The sequence below is a fragment of the Ambystoma mexicanum genome, chromosome 4q (assembly GCF_040938575.1).
Source record: "Ambystoma mexicanum isolate Mex_15411 chromosome 4q, UKY_AmexF1_1, whole genome shotgun sequence".
In the NCBI taxonomy this organism is placed as follows: Eukaryota; Metazoa; Chordata; class Amphibia; order Caudata; family Ambystomatidae; genus Ambystoma; species Ambystoma mexicanum.
The window spans coordinates 650,516,655-650,535,894 of NC_090928.1; the positions used below are offsets into that span (position 1 = coordinate 650,516,655).

At 43.0% G+C, this 19,240-nt stretch overlaps 1 protein-coding gene across 1 annotated transcript in view; it reads left to right on the top strand.

The window, feature by feature from the left end:
* The window catches only part of CCT4 (chaperonin containing TCP1 subunit 4), a 472,029-nt gene that overhangs the window by 52,574 nt on the left and 400,215 nt on the right, over nt 1–19,240 (top strand). The window contains exons 2-3 of the mRNA XM_069608221.1: nt 17,896–17,948; nt 18,148–18,237. Of these exons, the coding sequence (XP_069464322.1) occupies nt 17,896–17,948; nt 18,148–18,237 (143 nt within the window). The remainder of the gene's footprint in view (nt 1–17,895; nt 17,949–18,147; nt 18,238–19,240) is intronic.

A 19,240-nucleotide genomic window follows, 5' to 3' on the forward strand; every position in this document is an offset into this window, starting at 1 on the left:
CAGGAATTTCCTCCAAAAGGAGCCTTAGGCGATACGTTTGTGGTGGAGTGGTCATTCCTACTGCTGTACGCGTTTCCTCCAGTCCCCGTCATCCCGCAAGTACTACGGATGTTCGGTTCTCGGATGATCCTCATTGCTCCGGCGTGGGCCCGGAGGACGCGGTACTCGGACCTTCTCGACTTGTCCATCTGCCCTCCACGTCGTCTTCCCTACCGAGACGATCTGCTCTCATGGGAGGGGGGGGGTCAGGTTCTCCATCTAGAGGTCAGGTCCCTGAACCTGCACGCTTGGTTTCTGAAAGGTTGAGGTATAAGGATTGGGACCTCCCTGAAGATGTAATGGAGGTGTTGCTCTCGGCCAGACGGCCCGCAACAAAGTCTCTGTACCGTTGCCGTACATTCTACGACTGGTGCAGGGTTCAGCATGTGGATCCTTTTGCTTGTGACATTCCCATGGTTCTGTCTTTTTTGCTTTCTTTGGCCCACAGGGACATGCAAGTGGGTACCGTAAAAGGTTACCTGGCGGCGCTGTCCATATTTAAGCGCTCGTCTGATGAGTGTTCTTATTTTAAAATTCCTTTAATTTCTCAGTTTCTGAAAGGGCTCACTAATGTGTTGCCTCTGTCACCTTTCCAGGTGCCCGGTTGGGATTTGAACCTTGCTTAAGTTTCTGATGGGTGCTCTGTTTGAGCCTTTGCATTCTTGCCCTGTGAGACTGTTAACTCTTAAAACTGTATTTTTGGTTGCGGTCACTTCCGCTCGCAGAGTGACTTACTTACAGGCACTTTCAGTTAAGCCACCCTTCACTGTTTCATAAGGACAGGTTTGTCCTTGGAGTTCGTCCTTCCTTTCTTCCAAAGGTGGTGTCGGAATTTAATTTAGGCCAGAAGGTTGTTCTTCCAGCGTTTCATCCTCCTCCACATCCTGGTAAGGAAGAGGAGAGGCTCCATAGGCTTGATCCTAGGAGAGCGTTAAGCTCTTAAATTTCACGCATGTCCTGGGTCAGAGTGGACGATCAACTCTTCATTGGTTACGCTGGAAAGCGTTTGGGACAAGCTGTGATGAAACAGACTTTGTCTCGCTGGATTATTTTGGCTATCTGAGTGTTACCGCTTGGCGGGTAAGGACCCACCGGTTGGCTTGCGGGCCCATTCTACCAGGGTATGGCTGCCTCTACTGCCCTACAGAGGGGTGTTCCTATTCGTAACATCTGTGATGCAGCCACCTGGGCTTCGGTACATACTTTTGTACGACACTACTCCCTCGATTCCATCCGTGGGCAGGTTCTGGCCTTTGGTAAGGCGGTCCTTTACTCCACAATTTGATTGGGCATTCTAAATTTCTGTTTTCTAAATTCTTTAACCACCACCTTGCCATTGGTATTGCTTTGGGAGCCTGTCATAGATATGGAATAGGTCGGAGGACCAAATCCCCTCGAAGAACAAGTTACTCTCTTACCTGGTAACGTTCTTTCGATGGGATGGTCCGACGACTTATTCCATATCGCTCCCTCCCTGCCTTACCCGCTACAGAATTTCTTATGCAATTGCAGCTTACGTTTCCGCAAGGCTTTGTGTGTCAGACTGGCAGAAGACTGGTGCCCCACATTCTGGGAACAAAACTACAACTGAGGCTACGGGCGTCATACGTCCTACTTATAACATCCACTGCTGTCGGAGGAGGTCTTGAGGGTGGGGTATCTACGTCATTGGTGCAGGACGCAGACGGCGAAAGATTTTCCGAAGCAGCACAGCTTTGTTGATTACATGTCATAGAGATGGAATACGTCGTTGGACCATCCCATCGAAAGAACGTTACCAGGTAAGAGTAACTTGTTCATCTGAGGGACCGACGCGTGAGGGATCATGAGTTCATTGGACGTCACACTAGGGATAGTATTATTGGCACGCCCTGTTGACCCTTTTTCGTGTTTCGAAAACAACTGTAATACTCTGCAGCGTCCACTAGATGTCGGCCTATGCACAGCATGTGAATCTAAGCAGATACAAGCATCAGAAATACGATTACGGTGGGTAATGTATCATTCATATATATACACCCTACGAGAAGATCAATCCTACACACAATTCCGTCAGAATTACAAGACTCTTGAAAAACCCAAACTGTCAGCCTGGCATATGACCATCCACCCCCTCCCCCAAACACACTTTCTGTTCTACCCTGTACATAAAATACTAGGTACAATATAGAGCTGTTTTGTTGTCTATGTCCTGACTTCCTAGTCTGCAAACCTGTTTCATGTAAATATATTTAGAAGTATGCTTTGTAAGAATGTTATCACAATTGTACATAGTTTTCTAGCTGTAGCCCTTCTACGCAATTTATCCTATCCGGATTTTATACTCTGTATCTTGTAAATGTATCTATGCATATGTACTTTCTGTAACCAAGCAAGCTGTCTTCTGCAATGCGACCTGTTAACTTCGGGTCTGGTGCGCACTACAAGTTAATAAACATACATATCTTATCTATCGAGATATAGCCCAAAAATATTGAGCTATGACTTTTTGTCCTTATCGACGAGCCCCAATTGGGACTGCTGCTTGATTGCTAGTACAGTGTGGCTGAGTAGGAGTTTTTATTTTTCCCCTCTTTTGTATTGATGTTTTGTAAAGGTTTGATTAAACCAAATACAAATAAAGACTAGGTGTTTATACAGTTCTCATCCGTGTACTCCAACACAGGAGTCCTCTTGTTACATCTAGGTCTAATAGTGGGCTTGAAGAGGAAAGCGTCTTGGAGTCCAGAATTTGTGGAAACAGGATATTGATATAGGCCTTTCACATAAACTAGAAGGAACCTAAACCAGTTGTCTGCAACCCCTATAGCTCTCCAGAGGTGTTTTTACTACAGATTTTATGCTCTCACAATTGGCTAAATTTAGAAGTTGTAGTCTAAAAAATAAAACATCTGGAGAGCCAAAGGTTGCAAACCTCTGGCCTTGGACGTCCACCACGTTTTAATGGATACGAGTGATGTGTGGTGGCGTGTTTCTTTTCTTTCCAATGATGTCTAGAATAGTTCTGTTTGGGATTGAAATGTCCCCTTTTAGGGATTTGATTGAAGTGTTTAAGTGAGTTGATGGTTTTAAGAAGTATTTTGCATGTACCTTCTGACACCCGTTACCAATAAGATGGAAAATGGGGACAGTTACAAATCATGTTTGAAGGTTCCAATTTGGTCAGCACTCTCTCACTTCCAGTAGTTCTGACCATTCTTGACTAGTTTATTAATTTTGGAAGGCTGTGTATACCACAAACCACAGCATCTGTATTTGATTTGCTGATCGGCTTATTAAAGCCATCTCTAATCTGATTTAAATTATGCCCACTGAGATTTTTCTTTATAGCTTTCTCTAGTACTTGATTGTTGTGTAGGGTGACTGATCTTGCTAGGAAGCACAAAAAAGACCAAGGACATGGTCTAAAGGTCTGTTCCTCAAATGGAATCCAAGAGGGCTTGTACACTCGGCAAAGGGGAATAGCCACAAGGATGGTTGTTTCGATCTAAATGCTTAATGGTGTTTTTTTTTTAAACTCATGGAATTTGACACTGCCCTTGGATATTTTTTTATAGTGATTCTAGGGGTTTTGTGGACCAAAGAAATGTACTTGTTTCGTTCAGATCCATCCGAAAGGGCATGTAGTATTAAAAGCGCAAACATCCTTTTTATTGCATCTAGCATGCTCCACCATGATAGAGGAAAGGTGATGATTCAAGCATCTCCCTTTATTATAGAGGATTGTATCCCTTCAACTGGTTTTCAGTGAGTTTTTGGATTCTAGACGGAGGTCTTTCTTTGGCTCCACTGAAACAACCAAGTGTCATGTATGTCATTTTTTGATGCATGTTGGGGTTATGGGGAGTGTTTATTTTTTGCTTGTAACTGGACACTGATATGAATGAGTCCAGTTGGCTGGTGATTTGATTTTCCTGATAGATGTGGCAATATCAGGAAAAAAAGTATTAAATCATCGGCACAAGCTGCTAGTTTGGACTCGAGCCTCCATATTGATTACCTTTTTATTTCTTTGTACAACCTGATGCGCCTCAATAGGGGATCAAGGGCAAACCTAAACAATGTCTGGGAAAGTAGACCTACCTGACGTGCACCTCTTGAAAGATTAAAGTTGGTGGATGCGAAGCAAGATCACTTGTATAAAGAGATGCTTTGGGTGATGAATGCTTAATTAAAGCAATGAGTCGTTGAAACAATACAGCTTCAAAGCAGGTCTTTCGTTGAGTCCTTATTTGATAAAACGAGTATTCTAATAAGAGGTCTCCCTTTCTTTTTCTCATGGGATTTCTTATCTTTTTATTTTTCAACCCCTTAATGTTACATGCTATAAACTTGACATTTTAGGTGATGTGATCTGGAGCCTTGATTCCCAGGCCCACCCCACTGGTTCCGTTTCTAGGTTATTTAAGCAGCTGTTTTGACGTATAAGCCAGAGGTTTTTGTATGTACGGTGTCCCAGTCTTGTATTGAGACGTCACAAAGAGTGAAGGATTACTGAGTGCAGGGCATGATGGGGATTTTAGAGAAGTCTGCAATGCATTTCCTTACTGTGAATTCTAAATTTGCTTGCCATATTTTATATTTAATTTATTGTCAATCTAACAAGTGTTGTCTTATGAAAATGGATTTGCCAAGATTCTTCTGTACAGATATGCATATGGAAAATATGCTGATTTACAGCCATTATATTCTAATAGTTTGCAAGGATAAATACATTATTAAAAACCTTTGCGATTTGAGTTAAATCTGTTGGAGTGGACTACATTTATTGCAATTCCCAGTAAGAATTACACTTGGCGTTTTATTTTCCCTTTTTACATTCCATGTAACTTTGAAATGGTCGTTTCTTTTTGTTGCTGAACTCTAGTTAAATGTGCAAGGTGTTTACCCGTGACCCAGATCTGAAAGCAAAAAGTGCAGAGGTGTGTCAGCTTTCTGTAAAACAGACCTCTCCATTGATCAGAGACTTCACCATTAACAGAGGTGAACAGGCGTACTTTGAGCAAAAGGTCTATTTAAAATGCAGAGAAAAATGCAGCGTTACGCGAGCTAGATGCTGGAATCAACTTATAGGTGTAAGGAGGAGAGCAAGGTGAGGGGTCCTGATGCATGGCCAGCTAGCAATGGCCTCTTCAGAATAACAGATTTACACAGAAAATCCTAAACCGAGCAATAAAGCATTATTTGTTAAGCCGGCTTCATGGAAAGCACCCTATTAAATGAAGCCTTTGTTACAAGGATATGTGCTCACATATTTTCTGTTCATTTTCAAAAGTAACGGGACATGTATGTGCAGTCTAGAAACTAAGTGCATTTAAAGTCACAAAATGAAATACATTATCTGCTGTAACTTTTAAACCCTCTGCTTGATCGAGAGAACCAAGACTAGATTTCAGTTTTGCAAAGTAGCCTGCTCACATACATGTCAAAAGGATATAGTAATATGTATGATTTATTAAGACACCTGAAGGATTTCTGATTTTCGAATGTATGGCAATCATGTATGTATGTATATGTATGTATAATATATATATTTAATTCATGCAAGAAGTTGTATAAGGAAAACAAATATTTCAGTTCACTTTGATCAGAAATCCTGAGTTTGGTGCTGAATATTAGTTAAATAACCTGTATGATACGCCAAAGTATGTTTAGTCGAAGTAAAGAGGAGTTTTTTGGTGTAACTATGTAAAGGGAGCCTATTGCAGGCTCTGTCCAATCACACGGTCTCTTCCAAAGATGTTGCATGGGTGAAGGTTGTTGAGTATTTAAAGTTAAACACACAGGAAGTTGGGGGAGCTTTGTGGAAAGCAGCCTAGGAAGAGAGCAGGTTCCGACAGGAGAACAGGCGATTGGGGTTCCAACTGGATGTAACTGAGAGAAATCCTCCTTGAAGCCTTTTCAAGAGCTGAATCCAAGATGGAACCAGATTGCCTGAGAGGAATTTGGCAGCAGGGCGGCCAGCCAAAACGAAGAGCTTACCTGCTAGAGTTGCCTGTCTTGGGCCTTTAAAAGGCAAACCAAATACATATCCCATGAGTTAGTTCTATCCCAGATAGCAATTGTAAACAGAGTTCGCCCAAAATACTTTCAAGCTATTCCACTAAATGGGAATTGGGTCTGTAAATAAGTTTGTTGATGCATATTATTTAAAATGGAATGCCCCGCCTTTTGAACTACTCGGGTATGTTAGTCTGTGACCATAACCTTAATTTCCTGAGTTTTTACAAGTGCAAATTATATATGGGTACATGTTGTATAGTGTGACTCAGTGTTTCAGGGATTGATAGATGACTTGTCCCATGGAAAAGATTGTTTAAACATTTTTTTAAAACCTGACTTCTTTCTGCCTGTCAAAGAGGATGTTTTCCTCCACTTTACCCCCCACCCCGGGGGGAAACTGTTAATTTATAAAGCCAGCATAATGTTTTCAAAATAACATTGCACAGAAAAGATTGGATTCTGCCTTAAGTGTACTCTTAATGCCAAGTACGATTTCTGATTCCTTTTCTATTTCAATTTGATAATCTCCACTACTGTGACTTTTATAAGGCATACATTATTTTTCAAAAACGGATTAGCAGAGATTGGTAAATAAAACTTTCTTGACCAGCAATTTTGGACAATGATTTTTTTATTTGCCTTTTTACAATGTTTGCACCCATTGCCCCACCCCCATTGGTCCTGCAGTGTCTTAGCAAAGATTGTCCTGTGGATGTTCCTTTACAATCATCTGGTTCTAAAGCAACTTGACCAGAGGATCACCTTAGGTCCAGGGATCTTAGTTTTGTGGGCACTTTTGTTGAAAATAGTCAGTTGGTAAGTATTCTAATAGTTCTCCCCAGTGTATATGGAATTGATCTGCATCTCCTTGTATTCGGTAGGTGATCCACTCCATCACTATGTCCCACATTTTGCGTGTCCATTCCAGCTTTTTAGGGGGATCTTTTTGTTTCCAGTTCTTTGCTATCACTAGCCAGGCCGTAATCAATTGAGTCATATTAACTCTTTCGGGCCTTTGGGAATCTGCATACATTTTTCCCTAGGGAAAAAGCTTGCAGTTCAGCATAGTGTTCTTTATCTGAGCCATCACCTCTTCCCAGAATTCCCTTATCCTGGGGCAATCCCACCATATGTGCCTTCTATCCCCTTACAGCCCCTCCAGCACTCCTGTGAGGTTGTTTTTATACATTTTGTGAAGTTTACTGGGTGTGTAATGCCATTGTAGCATCATCTTATACAAGGCTTCCCTTAATTGTATGGCCCTAGTTGACTTCGGGATGTTCTTCCATAAACCTTCCCACTGTTCCTGTGTAATATCTGATCTTTCGTGCCCTCCCAAGCTACCTGATAAGGCAATTTCTCTCGGGTCGAGTAGCCCTGAAGGATAGCATTAATGCTCAAGGTTAGGTGCCTTATCTCCCCAATGTGTGGTTATGTATTTTTCGATTTCTGTCAGTTAGGTTTTGAATCTCTGGTTGCCTTAATCAGTGTCTTGTATATATTCGTATCTTTTCAGCTTCATTCACTCCCAATTGAGTTTGCATTCTTCAAATGTCACTATCTCTCCATCCGACAGGGCACCCCGCAACTGCTCTGTCCATCCTGCCCCAGACCTTTTCCCTGCTTTCTGTAAGCCATTCTCGCACCAATTGGGCAGCTTCATAATATCTTTTTATTTTGGGTAGTCCCAGCCCCCCTCCATGCCTTTTGAGTCACAAGCAGATCCAAGGCCACCACGGGGCCTTTATTCTGCCAAATAAACTTTGAAACCCTCCTATTTATTGCCTTGTAGAATGACACTGTAATCTGGAGGGCCTGAAATGTATACAGCAATCTAGGGAGCGTCACCATCTTGGCTGTCGTTATTCGACCCAGGCAAGATATGCGGAGAGAGGTGCATCTCAAGATGGTCTTATTTCTGTAGGTATGAATTCTTTCTCTGGTTTTCTTTTTTGTTTTATCTGGAGCTCTTGAGCACTGTGACCACACCTGAACAGGTCTTCAATGAAAGGCAGTTTAGAACCTCTCCTGAAGTTCCAAACTGCATCAGCAGTGATTGGCCTATGACTACTGTGAACAGGGAGTGCTCCATCATGAGTGGGGACAATAGTTGCTGACCACACACACCACACACACACGTGCCTGGTTTCTCAGGTCTGCGTAAATGAAATGTTGTGACTAACATTGGTGAATGTACACCTTGCTTAGCCACCCACGATCTTTCCTCAGGACCATATCTCTTCCAATCTATCAAATACTGCAGTCTACCTCGAACCACCCTAGAATCCCGAATGTCCTGAACCTCATACTCCTCTCCTGAACCTTCCTTACAAACTGGACCCGGAGTCTGAGTTAGTCTAGTTCCTATAGTACAAGGTTTCAAGAGATTGACGTGGAAGGTGGGATGCACCTTCAGACTAGATGGCAACTTCAGTTTAATAGTGACTTGAGAAAGAACATTGTCAATTTCAAATGGCCCCAAAAAGCATAGACTAAACTTGTCTTCACCCTTCAGAGCTATGTTCTTACTGGAAAGCCAAACCATATCACCTGTTTGATAAATTGGAGCTGCCCTACGCTTACGAGCAGCAATTCTCTTATAATCTGACTTACTCTTTTTGTAAAGGCTCTGTAGCCTTTTTGAAATTCACAACCATGGCTCTCAATCTACCTTCAACATCAAGAACTTCCACTTCCTCCAAATTCACATCCTTAAGAAATCTGGGATTAAACCCCTGGTTGAATCTTTTGCTGTGTTATAACAGCACTCTCCCAACTAGATTAACTCCACCCAACGCTTATCTGTCTTGAGGTAACAACGCACATATTTCTCTAACTCCTGATTCACCCTCTCAGTTTGACCATTCGCCTCTGGATGAAAACTGGTAGTTGGACTAACCTTTTTTTCAACTCCTTGGAATGCCTGCCAGAATTTGGACACAAACTGAGACCCCCCCCCCCCGGTCTGAAATCGAATGTGTAGGAAGTTCATGTAATTTTACCACATTTTGCAGTAAAGCTTGTGCTAAATTAGTGGCTGTAGCTGTAGCTGAAGCTTTAATAGGAACGAAATGACTGGCCTTGGAGAGAACATCAACCACCACCAAAAGCGCTGTGCAACCCTGATCAAGAGGCAAATCCACTATGTAATCTAAAGTGATTGTGTGCCATGGACGGGAAGAAATGGGTAGAGGAGTCCTGGTCTGTGATTTTCTGACTTCACTCGCGAACAGATTGCGCACGTTCTAACATTATTCAAAGTGTCCTTATGCATCCCTTCCCACCAATGCACTCTAAGTTCCAAACTGCATCACAGTAGTCCTAGGCCAATCACTGCTGAACAGGAAGTACTCCATCATGAGTTGGGACAATAGTTGCTGGCTGATATGATGATTAGGTTAAGGAAATGCCTTTCAATGCAATTGACCTTACTTAGCTACTACAACCACTAGAGAAATTTGTAATGCCTAACCTGATGCCTTCTGTTACCCAGGGACCTGACCTGTTCAGCCAGTACTTTAACCAAGGCTGGAATTGACTTTTCCGGTTCCACTAGTATCAGCATATCGTCTGCATATGCCACTGTTTTATGAGTTTCGCCGCCAAATGGAACCCCTTTTATGTTGGTATCTGATCGAATTGGGGCTAGCAATGGTCCTGGAAAAATGGCATATAAATTGGATGACAGGCAGCCCTGCCTCGTACCCTGCTCTATTCGAATTGTTGTGTTGATGGAAAGTCTGACGACAGATCTTTGTAGTTTGCTTCCACCATTTGAATATAATTGGGCCCAAACGCCATGTCTTTCATTATTTGGAATAAGTATGGCCATTCCACCCTGTAGAAGGCCTTTTTGGCATCTAGTGATATTAGTACCCCAGGAATCTGTTTGATTTCTGCCTCCTCAATGTGATGGGTGCCCTTTCTTATATTATCCCATGTTTGCCTACCAGCAATAAAGCCTGCATGGTCCTGGCCTATAACTGTCGGCAGGATGTTCCTTATTCTATCCGCCAGTATCCCTGTATATATTTTGGCATTGTATGTTTAGTAATGCTATAGGCTGATATGAACCGCAGTTCGTCATATCTTTATTCGGTTTCCCAACGACCTTCACCTTGGCCATAGAACGCGTTATACCCCCCGCGACACCTGATTGACGAAATTGAGTAATTTTGTTAGAAATGGTATAAGATCCTTGTTTAATGTTTTAGAAGTAAGTGCAGGGAATCCGTCTGGGTCCAGCACTTTATTACTGGGGAGGGTTTTGATAATCCTTCCCACCACTACTTCTTTTTCAAGGACCTCCCTGTCTACCTTGGAAACCTTAGGCAGCTGTACCCTGTCTAGAAATTACTGTATGGTTTGTTGGTCCGGTCTCTCCGTGGAGTAAAGCTGAGCATAAAATGTCGAGACGGAGTCTATAATGTCTCCAGTCTCTGACAGTTGTGCCGTCTGCCAGCTTTATCTGTTACTTTTACTCGTCTGTTGCTTTAGGAGTCTCGCTAGCATTCTGTCTGCCTTGTTCGCCCTTATATAGTACCTCCTGTTTTAGATTCAATGCTTTCTCTGCCCTGCTCGTTCTTAAAAGATCTAATTGTCTCATGCAATCCTCAACCCTGCTGTAGTTTTAGCTTATTTTCCTTTTCAGCTAACACCCTCTGAGTCTTTCAGTTCTGCCTCCATGTCTTTTTCTAGCCTTTCCTTCTCTTTTCTCCTTTGCATTTTGAGAGAGCTTTTCTCCCCTGAGCACTGCCTTTAAAGGCGTCCAACTAAATCGGGGGGAGCCTCCTGTGTATCATTTATTTCAAAATAGGTTTTGGTATTCTTCCTCAATTTATCCCACGCTACAGTGTCATATAGTACTTCACTAGGCATTTTACAGGACCCCACCTGTTTCTGCAGTGTCATATTTTATCCACACCCATAAAGGGGTTGGTGCGACATAGAGATTGGGTCTATACTCATCTTCATTAATGCCCCTAGTATCCCTGGAGTTCCCCATATATAATTATATAATCTATTCTAGAGAATGTATGATGGATGTTTGAAAAGCAGGTGGTACCCTCTCTCCTTCCCTTTTCTTGCTTTCCACAGGTCTCTTAATGCTAGATCTGTATATTTTCCTCTCGGGCGAAGTGTGGACCACTCTTGATTGCTCTTTGTCTGGGTCCTATGCTAGATTGAAATCCCCTGTCAAGATGACTTCTCCTACCGCAAACCTTTCCAATTTCCCCAGAGCCTGATATATGAAAGTCTTTTGTCCTGTGTGGAGACCACCCTAGAGATGCGCTCTTTACGAATGTCTTCTGTGGTGGCTTCTGTCGTAAGGGTGGCGAAACATTGTTGGACCAGTAGTTATAGATCTGCGTCTCCATTTGTTTCTGACAGGCCTTTGATCCTTTTATTCGACCTTCTAGAACGGTTCTCAAAATGTTGTGATTGGATTTCCTATTGTGTCCCATCAGAATTTTTTCCAGCATCTGAGTTCTGAAGGACGTCACTGCTTACTTCAGACAGACCCTGTTCGGTGATGTTTACCCTGTTGCCCAGGGTGTTTCTCTGATTTCTTTCAGGGAGCTTTTCAAATCTTCCTTTAGGTTCACTATTTGTTCCAGAAAATATGTAGTCAGCCTGTCTTCCACCCCCTTAATGCAGTCCTGCAGATCGTCATTCCGTCGTAGCTCTCAGTAGTGCTGTACAGGGGTCCTGCATCTCGTTGATAATGATTGCTGGTTGCTTGCACAAGAAGTTTAGCGACGGCTGAGGGGATACCTTTCCAGTGTCGTCGCTGACGCACAATATTTGGCATGCAGCTGGTAGTAATGTCACAGGAGATGGTATATGGAAGAACAAGGTTAGTAGTCCACCATATGGACTACCATTAACCCCTTTCTTTGCTAGGTTACTAAAATATCTAAACCCATCAAAATGTGCATCATCAAGCAACCAAGTTTCATGTATCGGGATCCTATCTTAACTTAATGCTGCAAATTCACAAAGGATACCTTCTCTTCAAATGGGCCCGTAGAGTTCCATGAATTTATAGTCCAGACTTTGTTGGGAGCTATTTATAGGAACTGCTAAACATTCCCAAAGTGATTTTGCCCTTGTTCTTCATTGTAACCTGGCTTAGTCGGGCCATTATTAACAGTCTGGCTTTTTGAGTGCAATGAAATTTATCATGATTGCCACATCTCTAAGTGACTAGATTTTAGTGTGGTTTGAGTTAGTTTCTCTTCAAATTATATCAATTGTGTATTGAAAGTGAGCGTCCCCACAAATACAATAAGAACTCCCCACTGAGAGTCAATAATGACATTCCCCAGGGGGAATGAGACCAGGACTATGTGCGGATGAAGATAAAAAGTAAAGCTCGATCTGCCAAAACATCAGGAAATGCACATTATATTACAAAATCACGCCGTCTATGATGTGTGCTATAGGGGTACATTGAATTTCGGCCATTGGACAAGGGGGACAGTATATATTCTGTAGGGGTGGTGCTCCCGTATTGGCTGGCACGACGCTGGTTCATGGAGCACATGGGTCCGCTGGGCTCATCTGGGTGAGGTGCAGGGTCAGGCGATGTGTCCAAGTCATGAAGATCTACCCTACTTAACAATCTGCCCTTGTGGCCACACATACCTTGCATACAGGAGTTATGTCACTAGACGGTTGGCATAGACTATAAAAAGTGAGACTACTTGGGTCCAGGTGCCTAATCAATTTACCATATTATTATTCGTTATACGATTCCTCAGATCCCATGAGAGAATGGTTGGTTTGTTAGTATAAAGAGAATATATTGCTACAACTAGGATCAGAGGTCCGGGGTGGTACATTTATAAAGGGCCTGCAGTCGTTGCATCAAAAGGCTTAAGGGTAAGGGGCTTATTGTCAATATTTCTTTGACCAGAGTCTAGGAGTGCGAGGCGAGTTCATGGTAACATGTGTCAAAGGGCTGAGGGCAGGGTGGATACTTGGTGCAGGGTCAGCGTAAGGGTGAGAGGTTACATTTGTAGCATCACAGCATCAGTGAAACGAGGGCATTTAGCTGTCAGTCCAGCCTGAGGGGGGAGGATGGTGGGGACTGAGTATGTGGCGCTGCAGCAGAGGGGAGAGAGGGCCCTGTGGCCTGTAGCCGGTCCCCGTGGCCTGTAGCCGGTCCCCTTTGCGGGGTTGGATACAAATCAATCGAATGTGTGGTAGAATTAGGCCAGTGTGCTTGCAAGTACATCGGAATATATGCAAACTATGATCATAATATAGGTTGTACGTCTATCATGGGCATTGTGTTACAAAATACATTCTGTCTACAACAGCCTTGTGGCTCTACCGTTTTGTATTATGCACATTTAAAACCGTATGCTAGTTGAACGTGCATATATTGGAAAACCAGTGGGCATCTGGATCATGCACCTTGCATCATATCAAACAAGAAAATTAACATATCATTCATTGGTGTGAGTGTTTTGTAAAGAACATGATTCACTCGACAGTATGGGGCCTAGACATATTACCAATAGCTTTATATGCAGTAAAATAGGTAAAGATCTTGTTTAATTTCCTGGAATCAGCCCCTTAATGTACACCTACAGGAGGGGATTTATAACCTTCACAGAGAAGTATGGGTGAGAGTGACACACAGGCGTAGGGTCTGTATCTGATACTACAAAAGGAGAACAAGGTTGGGTGGGGGGGGGGTTTATCCACAGTGTATGTTATAAATGTGGGGCCTGCAAGGGGACGGGTCATGCTCATGGAGATTTGTTTTCCTCAAACCCAAGCCTTTGCTCAGTCATTCACAGGTCAGCGATGAACTGCGGAAGGTGGAAGATAGTGTTCGTCATGTAGCTTGTTCCCGCCTAGTCTCCTGTGGGAACGGGCCTCCTGGGAGACATTTGGAGGAGAGGGGGTGAGGGAGGTGACTGGCTCGCTGTGCGCGATCTCGAAGGGAGAGCTGTAGCTCTGCAGGCGGCCTTTGTCCTCCATGGGGCCTGTGGTACCATGCACAAAATGGGGTCTGGGATCCGCTTTCTAGCCAAGGTGTGCATTAATATGGGTTGTCCCACAGCCATCCCGCATCCCTGGCCACAGGTGCATGGGTGGCTGGGGGACAAGTCATAATCTGCAAGAGGGTTAGAATGGAGGGCAGGGGGTCTTAAAGACCTTTGCTCGCATACATTATATAGGTCTGTATTAGTTTGAGGTTTTATGCATGAATTCTAGTGTTTTAAGACTATCGTGTGTGATATGTACAATAAAATTGAATTACATATTTTTTTAACAGCATCTTTGGTTATGGTCCTTGTGGCTTAGGTCTTTGTAATCAGTTGAGCCACAACTTTTTATAACCAACCTTTTTGTATAGTTTGCATTATTAAGTCACCATTGGTTTATTTGGCTTCACTTTTACTTCCTTTGTGGGCTTACCCATTTGATCCAAATCAAATCCACATTTCAATTAAGAGGGTTGTTGCTTCTAACCAGAGAGACCACCTCAGCATTGCGACAATGTATTTTCGAGCAAACACTATCCAGACCTTTCAGTTAACAAATTCGAAGTCCCCACTTTGGAGAACTCTCAACACTGGTAAGTGGGCAAATAAAGATGGCAATGCTCCTCTGTTTAATGGATTACTCGGTCTTCAAACCATCTTGGAATCGTGAAACTCGTTGCTTGTAATTCTAACTTCTTTATTACCACTTGTGCTTGGGGCGACACAGTTCTCCCACAGACACTTTAACTGATCCTAACAATTGCCAAGTAATTTCTCACCCCCCCTCCACCACCCCTTCTCACACACCTAGGGATTGCTATTTCGGAGGATATAGACTCTTCCATACTCGGAGTATTTGAGGCCTCTTCAGCACAAGTCATTACCCACACCACCTTTTTCTTGTCCCTTTTGCTTAACAGCCAGGAGATCACATTTCCTGCCTTATTGATTTGTCTGTGCACGTCTTACTGCTTTCGTCTGAGCCTTTTTTGATGGTGGCACACTGTTCTGCGAACCCACAGTAATTATTTCCTCAGCTGCCTTCACACTGACCACTATTTGTTTCGCAAATGACAATTGTGCACTTGCCTTCCTTTTCGCTCTTCATTCTCTAGGGGACATAGACAAAGCCTCATTCGACTCATTTTGTTGGCCCACAATAGTTGACTCTAAGGGACTGATTATTTCCATTCCTAGGGCACACCATGTTTATAACGTTTGGCCCCCTCAAGGGACTTACGTGGTTGGACTCCAAATGTCCTCCGTACAGGCTTTTTCTTTGATAAAATCTGGTTTAGTATTATGGCTGCAGACTCTTGAGTGGGTACCTTCCCAAAGAACAGGCCATTGAAATGTGTGTGTTATCAAAGAGGGGTGTCTATGGACAATTTTTTTTTTTATAGTATTATCATGTGTGTAACTACCTCCATTTGATTTTTAAAAATTGCACTGTTTCAATAAAATCTGTGATTGGCATCGTTATCTAAAATGAGCAACTCAATTTTGTCACATGTAAAGGAGCCCCGCTGATCACTACCTTAGGTAGCACTTTATTTAGCTCCAGTAGATGTTTCCTCAATGAGACCCGTCGGACAAGGGGAGCCAGATAATCGAGGCAACACCCTCCACTCTGTATTAGGGCTATGTGAGACCACCTCCTTCCATCGAACATTGCTTTGGTAGTTCTTGCTGAATCCCTGCCTGAAGCGATATTTAAGTTTAATAATGAATTATTGTGAGGCCGACTCTCGCGCCCCCACCATACTCGTCATTTTGTCTCCACCTTTTCTTGGATCACTGTTTTTACTCTCAGGTCGAGTCCCAAAGTACTTAGTAATTTTAGCGGTTGCATTGTGAATTTGTGCTGCAATCGTAATGATTGGCTTGGTTGGACCAATCGTGTCACTTGGTCCCGACGTCTTTCATGTTGTCGCTTGCAGATAGTTTGTTGCCATACAGGGGAGATCTACGTTTAGCCAGGATCAATTACTGCAAGCAGGAGCACCGCTCCCTTTTTCATGAGTGGAAAGCGCCCACACACTTGCTGATTTTCCTTGTGCGCCGCTTCCTGTGTCGTCCCAGCCACGCTGCACACCACTCTGCGCAAGGTCGGTGTTTTAATGCAGAGACTCTGCCTCCCTAGGCAGCAGGCACTGTAGAAAGACTGCTCAGTCTGGCTCAGCACTGACCTTCACGAAAATTAGGCAGTCAGTTGTCAAAACACCAAACACTGTGACACACCATTAGTGTTCATTGTAGCTTTATCCTTGCTTCTTAGCCCATGCATATAGATGCATCCCCCTGCACCTATCCGATCTGCCAAACCTCACTCAAGCACTTTGTTACTTTGCATTTATATAGCGCCTTATGTATCATTGGTATGATGTTAAGGCACTGGTAGGTTGAAAGCCCTCGGGAGCGTAGTTCAAGTCAGTAGAGAGAGAGAATCAATAAGGTGCGTTGGTGCACCGGATATGTGTGCAGCCGGTTTGGCACTTGCATGATAGCTGCTTCTTAGCGGTAGGTGTGGTGGTTGGGAGATCAGGAATATGTGTTCATTCTGGTGGGATGATACCCAGACTGATTTCTGGCTGCGTTAGGCCTGAGAAGATGCATAGGTTAGCGGGTGTCGTGAGCCAGCTGTGTTTAATTAGGATGATGAGTATGTGGCGGGTGTTAGTATGAGAAAAGCTATACCAAATGTGTCATAGTATCGCTGTGTTCTAGTTGAGTGGTGTTGTATAGGAGAGAGTAAGCGTGGTTATGAGGTGGTGTTTTTCAGGAAGGTGCTTGAGATCTTACTGAACATCTGAACTCCATCCGTCCCGCGCTCTTGATCCGCTACATGCACTCCATCCATGCGTTCCGTCCGCTCATGCGTTCTGTCCGCTCCAGCCACTCTATGCGATCAATCTACTTCATCCGTCCCACGCACTCAGTCTGTTCCACACGCTCCAACCTTTCTGTCTACTTCATCTCTTCCAACCACTTAATCCGTTACACCTACTGCATCTGATTCATCCGCTGCATCCATCTAAGTGAAACTATATGCAGTAAAGACGGCCTCCTTCAGGATTACCGGGTTCAAAATGTCATGTATTCCAATGGTAGACAAATGACTACTAGTAGTTCTATCAGGTTCACAGAGGATAAAGTAGCGTGGAACTATACGTACGCTTCCCGATTCAAAGATGTAAAAGCTTCCAAATGTAAACGGGAGCAGCAGAATAATGTGCTTACCCTAAAATATGCTATTTGTGCTCTTTCGTCTTGCAACTAAACTAGCTCTTGGTCTGCCCTTGGATTTCCTCGAAGGTCATGCGCCTTCCTGAAAGGCACCTGCCTATCGCAAAGACCACCTAAACCAACAACTCCCTAACCTCACCAATGGCAGCCCGTTCCTAGACCAAACAGCAGAAGTCTGGATTTGCCTTTGTATGGAAATGGGAAATGTACTGAAACTTGTGAAATTTAAAACAAAAGTGAAAAACTCCCTTTCTGCATTTGCTGGTTTTAGTCCAATATGCACAGGCATTGGAAGGAAGATGTGAAACTATGTAACAATAGAATTGCTTTCCGGTAAACCTCTGTGTTCATGTAATCTGGTTCTCCTTGCTGCAACCCTCAATGATTTTATATCCACCTAGAAGCATTGAAGTTTTGTGTGCAATATAAAACTTTATCCACGTTGAATAACAAAAGCTTTGCTATTCAATGAGTTGTGCCCACAAGAAACATGAACATATTTAGATTGCCTGGAGACTTTAAGATGTTCTTTGACAATGCATTTATTGTTCTGTAGGCCAACGTTTTCTTTCTAAATTAAAAACATAACTACTTTTTATTACAGCTGTTGCTGATGCCATAAGAACAAGTCTTGGACCGAAAGGCATGGACAAAATGGTGAGCCATATTTAAATGCTTATTCCCCCTATACCTTCAATTTATTTATGAGAGGGCGTCAGTGCAGAAGCGTTTGGTGATTAATAACTTGCCTCTTCTACCGAAGTTATGAAGAAGACTTTTTGTCCTAATAAATGTATATGCTTGTATTATTTTTAATGGTGACCTAAGCAACCACATTCTTATTTGTTTTGACAAGATTCAAGATGGGAAAGGAGATGTGACCATCACAAACGATGGCGCTACTATTCTGAAACAGATGCAAGTCCTTCACCCAGCAGCTAAAATGGTAAGAATATTTGTTCCAGCTGCAATCCTTAAGCCTCTGCATTATTCATGACTCCTATGAATGCCAAATGCATGAGATTCATTCAGTGTAACAACCATTTTGCAGGCTTTTTCTTACGATCTCCCCTTTGAACGGGTTCAACTGGCAAATCGCTAACAAGTGATTACTATCAACCAAACAATGTTGTTCAGAGTGGCAGTTTTTATCGTAGAAAAGGCTCGCACAATCACTGATTTTAACATCTAGTAGTTGATGGAAAGCACAACTTAACATGACGTTGTATACTTATTGGTGTGGTTGAAGATATAGCTCGTGTCTGGTTAAAGATTGGATCCAGGCAGTGGTGGATTCTTGTTCTTCTGGTTACCTTCTGCTTTTGGTTTAATCTTTCAACTACATTATTCCAGTCTATAGAGTTATCTCTCTATTCCACTGTAGCTTTCTGACATTTCCTACCATGTTTAAATTTAAAACACAAATGGCTTTGTTTTCAAAATCCTGCATACTGCTGAACTCTATTGGTCTCAAAATGGTGCCTTTGGGGCACTACCTCAATTTCGAGAAACTGGTATTAAGCATGTCCAGTATACCCAGAGTTAACATGCTAGTCATTGAACAAGCCCTACACATAAGGTGAGTATCTGCCCCGAAAAATATACACATATTCCTAAAACAATCTTTCTTTTGCCCCTGATTATGGATTTATCACTATGTAGAAAAAAAATACAACTTTCATTTGCGAGTCGTGAGTAGATATTGTGCCAATTTAGGTGTCCTTAGAACTCTTAATCCCTTAACTGCTGAGGGTTTTCCCTTCCAGTGCTGAGCCATTTTTTTGACATTTCATTATGTTGTCATTCAGTCCCTTGTAACCTTTTTGCTACAAGTGATATCCTGGCCAAATTTGCACCCTTTTCTTACCACATGGTCGACGCCACCAAGGATTCGTGTTTTTCTGTATGGGGTGGAGGGTGGGGGCGGAGGGGGAGAGGGTGAATTGTAA